Here is an 8,055-nt window from a genome sequence, read left to right as displayed (position 1 = left end):
AGAACCACACTTACACGTGACCGCAGACAGCCAATCAGCCGCCGACACGTCATCAGACGGAGCAGTGGAGACTAAATTCAAACAGCACTACGCGCTGAAAGCATGTGCTGTAAACACAGTCAATAACCTCCCAGACTGCCAATAGTGAACACTTTATGAAGGACACTTCGCTGTTTGTTTCAGTTTCACTGTAAGATCAAGGCTTGTTGTGGCTGAAGTTATTTCGGTTCTTCACTATAGCTAAGCGGAATAATATAGATCATCAGCTGCACGTGCTACATGACATTATCTGACTCAGTGTCGTTGCGAGGGGGGGGCTTTGGGGGCTTAAGCCCCTGATGTATTGTCAAAAGCCCCTGATCTTTTGGAATATGTTGCACTTCACAAATAAAATAGGTTGTATAACAATTATTTTGTTATCCAAATACTAAAAATCCATCTGCCCGTGATGAAAAGCAGTCTGCTGGCTGTGGTAGATTACCGTTTATACATCACGCTCATTCCAACTAAACGCAGCTTTTGTGTCGGGTATTTAAATAGTCAGCTGTTAAGCAGTACCTTTTTCTACCGGCAGGCGGGACTGTTGCCAGACTGTAAGTTTTAAAAAAATCCCGCCACTGAACTGTCGTCATTCATTCATTATTAGAAGAGCTGATGAGGTAATAATTATACACCTATTACGCGAAACTGAGAACTTCTAACTACGAACACTAGGCTACACCTCAGTTAATCACTCTGTCCAAATGAGCATGTCTGTAGTTTTGTATCACATTGGCTAACAGCTCACGCTAAAATAAATCATATTTTCAGATGTGAAGTATGCAGAAAATTACAACGTTTTTCAGAAAACAGACAGACACTGCCAATCAGGAGGAGATCGGGGGCTCAAGAGGTATGATTTGACCCCATGAGAGACCAGCATCAATGTTTTTTTCTTTCACAGTTCACATTCTTATTTTGATGTTATATGATGAAGTTGGTCATAGAGCTTCACAATTAATTGTTAAAAGATCGTCATCTTGATTTAAACACCCACTTAATATTATTTCTAAAAGATAATGATTTGTCTATTAAACCGTGTCAAGTATGCTCACAGCGGAACATTCAAGTCTGTGTTTGACTCAGAGAGAGCAGTTGTCATGTATATTGTCATGTATTCATTAAGTTATGAAAAGCTTCAGTCTTTAGTCTTTTCAACCATACATATTTATTTCTGTGTTAGAAACATTAAAACAATCACAGCAGTGCTGGGATAAAAATTTGTAGCTCGGATATAAACACTGATGTCTTGTGATCAAATTAGAGTAAATCACCTTTTGTATGTGACTTGATGCAAGATTGTATATCCACTGAAATGTGACTGTTAAAAGTGACTTAAAAACGAGATTTGTTCAATAAATATCTTTATGCATAAATCATTAATTCAAACCAATTTCATTCAAATATAGACTCCAGCAATTACTATTTTGTCAGAATCTCTAGTAAATTTCATGTTATTTTGTTTAGTTGTCAGTTTTTTCCCCCAGAATCTATATTTTAAAGAAAAAAAGTTTTGGTTCTCAGTTTATCCAGAATTGTGCAGCTCTAGTTGGTCATTATCAACATGCCATGTATAGAAATGATTATCTGTAATTTCTTACAGACCCACCACCCACTTTTTTAACCTCTATTTTAGAGAGCGCAAGCATCAAAGATGTGGTCAGTGAGGGTCAGGATCCAGAAGGTACTCACCGCTTGCTGTCCAATGGTAAATCAATTTTACTGGTGTGGTTTAAAGAAAAAGGCCATCACTAAGAAAATTATATATCTAATGTTAAAAAACTATTCATGTGACATGCTAAACATCTCAAATTTGTACACCATTTGTTTTTACATTGTAGATGAAATTGTGAGGTTAAGGAAAGAGCATGCGACAGCAGAAAGAACAGTAGATGACATAGGGAGTGCCAGAAAAGACAAGGATGACCTAGGTGACCTTGAGACAGGTCCTAAACAAGTGAAACTTGCCCAGTATCCAATGAGCTATTTTAAGTTTCAAATGAGAGCATTCAATTCAAAATGGTATGACAGTTTTGTCTGGCTTGAGTACTCAGTAGAAAAAGATGCAGCCTTTTGCTATTGCTGTCGCTTATTTGGAAAACAACATACTCGAATCAACAGTGACAAACTGCAGAGTCAGGGCTACAAAAATTGGAAGAAAGCCCTCAGTTCATTCAGAGAACATGAACAAACCGCTGTTCACAGTGCCAGCATGGTCTCATGGCAAGGCTTTAAGAGTACGAAAGAGCATGGAGATATATGCATGCAACTGCACTCAGCCAGTATAAATGAAATCCAGGAAAGGCGTGAATACCTTCGTCGCATTGTTGCAATAACAGGATTTCTAGCAAGACAAGGTATACCATTTCGGGGGCATAGTGAAAAAGAGAGCAGTGAGAATCAAGGAAATTTCTTAGAGTGTTTCAAACTACTGTCTCAGTTTGATCCATTTCTTCAAAATTACACGGATAAGTCTCACTCTACTGGTCAGACTTATCCTGAAATGTTAAAGTGTCACACTGGGAGATGTTTAATATAAGAAATGCACCAGCTGGAAATATTTCATCAGGTGGACACAGAGTAATACATGACTTGGAAGGCAAATGTAAAAGCCCTTTCATTCTCTCAAGCTGAAGGAAATGTAAATGAACACACAAACAAACCTTTAAGCTGTGCTGCCATTCTAGATTGTACGAAGAACAGGACACAGAAGTTCATTACTCTTCAGCAATAATCAAATTAAGGATATTTTGTATAATTTAACATTGCAGGTTTGCATCATACTCTGAGTTTCTGTTTGGGTCGTGCATGTTCACATTCAATCTAGAGCTACAATAAATGGGAAAACAAAGTAACTTGCGTTACAGAATTTGGAAAAGTCAGACATTTTCTAGTAAATGAAAAAGTAATGCATTACCAGTTACTTGGGAAAAGTAATCTGATTATATAACTCACGTTACTTGTAATGCATTACCCCCAACATTGTTTATGGATGTTTGTATTTCTTGCAGATTTTCCACACGTCACAGATGATGCACTTGTATGAAAATCTAGCAGAATACATCTGTAGTGTATTCAACCATGTGCAAGAGTGAACCTGATCAGAGAAGCTACCATTAATCACAAAACTAAAGAGTGCTTTTTAATTTGAGCATGAAACTTATCAGTTCAAGAATGTTCAATTCAGCTCAGCTGCACCACACAGTGAAAGCAAAACCACAGCAAAGCAGACATATCTGAGAGCAATATGACAAATGACACGCACCATAAGCTGAGCTTGGCTTTTACACATCAAGCATGTACTGCTTTATTGTACAATACAGCTTTAACAAACGTTTAGAGCATCTCTGATGACTAAAACACAAGCTGTATTCTTCTGAAATAAGTGAATGTATATTTTCTTGCTGCAATTACATTTCCAGGAATGCAGTAATGTATCAAAAGCTTGCAAAATATCAAAACAGAAAGATCACAATTTATGAACAACATTTTAACAAGGCAAGAATTCCTGTGGAAGATCTGTACAAGCTTCGGCTGCTGCTTACAGTCTTTCAACAATCAGCAGAGAACTTAAAGTGCTATCCATCAGGACAAACCCACTGTCGTCTTTCATCTTTAGTTTAGTTTAGTCAATCCAAGCTGTTTTAGGCTACGACTAGAAGGGACCGTGCAGCACGAAACAGCACACATGCTTGAGTGTTAGAAAACCTCCAGGTCTGTTGAGCTGTTCACGACAGGGTTGTCCTCTGTGCCCAGCGCAGACTCCGACGGGCCATCGGGGGCCTCCTCCAGCGAGCCCAGAGCCTCTTCAGTGTCACTGGCAAACGTTTCTCGTGAGACATCGTCATGCTCCTGGAGGTTGGCCTGCTTCATCTTCTCTGCTGCTATTCGCTTCAGTCGCTTCTTAGCAGCCTTTTTGATGTTGTATTCTTTCTGGTTCTCCTCATGAAAGATCTCCTGTATGAAGAAAACATGCAAAGAAATATTTCTGAAATCTGTATGTAATGAGGAGAAGGTAAACGTGCAAATAAAAGCTTCAGCCAGCAGGCCTTTCGAAACAGTGTCAGACCGGGAGTCTGGGCAGAGCCGCTAAACCACAGTGAGCCGATAAACTCCGCCCAACAAACGCTTAACCCAACCCACCACTGATCTCATTAAGCCTATAAGCTCCGCCCAACAAACGCTTAACTCCACCCACCACGGATCTCATTAAGCCTATAAGCCCCACCCACCACTGATCTCATTAAGACGATAAGCCCCACCCACCACTGATATCATTAAGCCTATAAGCCCCACCCACCACTGATCTCATTAAGCCGTTAAGCTCCGCCCTAATTTTCACTGTGAGGCTGCTGGTGGCTCTGCAGTTGGATGCAGATTAAGTGTTTGTGAAGACTCGAGGTCATGTTGAGAACGGAACAGAAAGACGTGTTGATGAAAACCCCTCGGTGTTGACGCACCTTCACCTGTCCGTCAGAGATGCTGGGTGTGTTCTTCAGTAAGTTCAGATACACTCCACGCGGTGTCCGTCTCCTTCTGCCATCCTGCGGGAACGCCAATCAAACATGCTAGCACATTTGATTTATTTTTTGTAAAACACTGATAACAGCAAAACATTTTTTAATGATGTGCAATGATTGTTTTGATACGCAAGGCCTGATGCAGTCAGCCGTTCTTTCACAAAATCATGTTGTGTTTGGTTATGCAACAGTAAATCAAGCCAGCAAACATCACATTATTATTAAAATTGGGATTAAATCATTTACAGAAAGCCAGCTAAAGTGCTCTCCTTCATAATTACTTAAGCTCAGTGAAAGATGCACAATAATGCTCTTATACAGAGTTTACGCTTCATGATCGGAGCAGAGTTAGACTGATAGATGCATACATGTTCCAGTCAAAATAACATCTGTTTGTTACTTCAGACAAGATGTGATCCTGCACTCATAGTGGCGTGATAATAAAGATGAAACGAGTGTTATTAACAGCTAGCGCATTCTATCAGAATCAGTGGAAATAGTTCCTACGGATGCAATGATCATGATCTTTCATGGCTCTTCAAATTCTTTGGGCTAATTTTGGTTGCCAATTTTTTTTTTTTAAGAGATAAGGAGGAATGGCAATGAATTACAGGTCACTATTATACATAATATATTCAGTTTCTCTCACAGTGTGATCATTTTATGAATGAATGAAGCATTTATAGAGCGCTTTGTGTATAGCTGTACCCCCAAAGCGCTTTACAATCATGTGGGGGGATCTCTCCTCAACTACCAACATTTTACTTCATAAGACCCAAGATAGTGTCAGGAGACCCAAGTATCAATTTAGTATTCATTTATTAAGTTGCTGTTGTAGCGACGGCAAACTTTAATTGCTGTGATATTCCCATCTAGTGCAAACTGTCCCTCCATTTATGTGTCTACAAATTTATTTAGCACAATAATGATCAAATGCTATGATTAAATTGTAAGCATATATTAAAAGCGGTAGAATATGGCTCTCTATGCACACATTAGTGTGTTTGACAAACAGAACCAGTTCTGAATAAGCAGTTCTCAGCTCCAAACTCGTTCATCTGTACTGAACTCTGGGTGGATTTGGACGGTGTAGAGACCTCCAGTCTCTGACAGCAGCTCGATGGCTTTCTTCTTTTCTATCACTCGCTCGATCAGATCCTTCCTCGGCTCCATCAGTCTGTAACAGAGCAAACAGATGCAGCTGCGCAGAGACTACAACATCATCTCACAACAATCTCACGTTACTGTAGAATTGATATAAAGCTATTTTTAACATTTCATTATACATATATATATATACACACACACAGAGATGTTCAAAAGTTCTGAAACTAATACTTTAATGTTTTAAAGAAGTCTCTTATACTCATCAAGGCGGATTTGATCAATTTTTCTAAATATATTTTAAAATCAATGTAATTGATTTCTGTGATGCAGCGCTGAAAATTCAAGTTCTTCTGCATTCAGTCTCAGTTTGTTCTCTTTCTTCACTCCAGACACACTGATGATGATGATCAGATCTCACTGGATTATTACAATTAATAACAAACACTGGCTCTGACACTCTCCAGCAGAAACTGACTTCAAAGCATGTTTATCTGCTGGAAACAGTGTAGTGATGAACACTGTGCTGTCTCTGAAATAACAGGCCTTTACCGGATGAACACAAAGCAAGCTCGTTGAATGACAGGAGCGTGTTAATGATGTTAATGAAGTGAACGGGGCTCAGCAGCACTTCTCACCTGATCATTCCTCACAGCCGGAAGTGACGCGCCACATCTTTACTGCCGCTCTCATCTTCTTCTTCTTCTTCCTTTGTTTTTATGAACCTTGGGAGAAACCAGGCTCAGTCGGGGGGCCAATTCTCCTCTGGCCAAACAAACCAGCAGTTCAATACCAAACTGCAGCAAGTCAGATTGTAAGGGCTCAGCTGGTTCCAGTGGTCTTTTCCGATGGCTGTCTAAGTGGCGGGGTCCTCAATGGGGATCTGTCTCTGGCGTTCATCCAGGTGTTTGGCCTCTGCCTACGATCAGGGCCACATACGTCATCTCCCGGCGCTGATCCTCCATCTCAGGTGTTCGGTCATCTCAGATCATGTAATGGTTGGATCCAGACTGAAGTTCTGTAATTCCTGGCTACCACGGGATTAACATACAGAAACGGAGAGACAAGCAGAGACATGATTAGCGTAGCTGCTGTTCCATCTAAGCAAAAATAAATTGTTCAACCCAAGCTAAAGAATAATAATAATGTACATTTGATCAGATATAACTGCAGTACAAGATTATAAGATGCATTATGTGAATGCTTGGCTAAAGAGATGTGTCTTTAATCTAGATTTAAACAGAGAGAGTGTATCTGAACCCCGAATGTTATCAGGAAGGCTATTCCTGAGTTTGGGAGCCAAATGTGAAAAAGCTCTACCTCCTTTAGTGGACTTTGCTATCCTGGGTACTACCAAAAGTCCAGAGTTTTGTGACCTTAGGGAGCGGGTTGGATTATAGCGTGGTAGAAGACAAGTTAGGTACGCAGGAGCTAAACCATTTAGGGCCTTATAGGCAAGTAATAATATTTTGTAAATAATACAGAACTTAATAGGTAGCCAGTGCAGAGACTGTAAAATTGGGGTAATATGATCATATTTTCTTGACCTGGTAAGAACTCTAGCCGCTGCATTTTGGACTATCTGTAGCTTATTGAAGATGCAGGACAAGCAGCTAGCAGTGCATTACAATAGTCCAGTCTAGAGGTCATGAATGCATGAACTAGCTTTTCTGCATCAGAAACAGGTAGCATGCTTCGAAGCTTAGCAATGTTCCTGAGATGGAAGAATGCTGTTTTTGTAACATGGGAAATATGATTTTCAAAGGGCAAGTTGCTGTCTAATATAACACCCAGATTTTTTACTTTAGAGGACGTAACAGTACATCCGTCTAGTTGCAAATTGTAATCCAGGAGATTCTGTGTACTGTTTTGTGGTCCAATAAGTAATATCTCTGTCTTATCTGAATTTAATAGGAGGAAATTATTTATCATCCAATCTTTTACACTTTTTACACAATCTATTAGCTTAGATAGTTGAGAAGTTTCATCTGGTCTTGTTGAGATATATAGTTGAGTATCATCAGCATAACAATGAAAACTTATCCCGTGTTTTCTAATAATATTTCCAAGGGGCAATGACTACAATATTGGCATTTCCCTGTTGAATGTTTCCCTATTATCTTCAATGAAGAATTGAGCCCTGTGTGTCCTATTCTTAACCGTGTAATGATACTTTCCTCTCTTCTACTCCTACTCTCTGTCCTTCCTATATCCACTTCTGGTTGTATATTATATAAATGTCTCCCTTTATCATGATCCACCCAATACTCCTGCCATTTTGATCTTGCATATGCCTTAATGAACACTTCAGCTTCAGATTTGCTATATGGAACTTGTAATATTCTATTGTGTTTCAGTGTTTGTTTTGCAAGTTTATCAACCTCCTCATTCC

At 39.5% G+C, this 8,055-nt stretch overlaps 1 protein-coding gene across 1 annotated transcript; it reads right to left on the bottom strand.

The window, feature by feature from the left end:
• Positions 1-3,738: 3,738 nt before the first annotated feature.
• LOC306865796 (phosphorylated adapter RNA export protein-like) lies at positions 3,739-6,309 on the bottom strand (the record flags this gene model as incomplete). The annotated part of the gene is made up of 4 exons (XM_079410598.1): positions 3,739-3,996; positions 4,500-4,583; positions 5,610-5,736; positions 6,302-6,309. 4 exons carry the CDS (start codon positions 6,307-6,309, stop codon positions 3,739-3,741), a joined length of 477 nt encoding a protein of 158 aa, XP_079266724.1.
• Between the last annotated feature and the right edge of the window lie 1,746 nt (positions 6,310-8,055).

Source organism: Barbus barbus (assembly GCF_936440315.1).
Source record: "Barbus barbus genome assembly, chromosome: 47".
NCBI lineage: Eukaryota > Metazoa > Chordata > Actinopteri > Cypriniformes > Cyprinidae > Barbus > Barbus barbus.
Note: the sequence above shows the minus strand (reverse complement) of the source record. Positions and strands in the feature narration are given on the sequence as shown.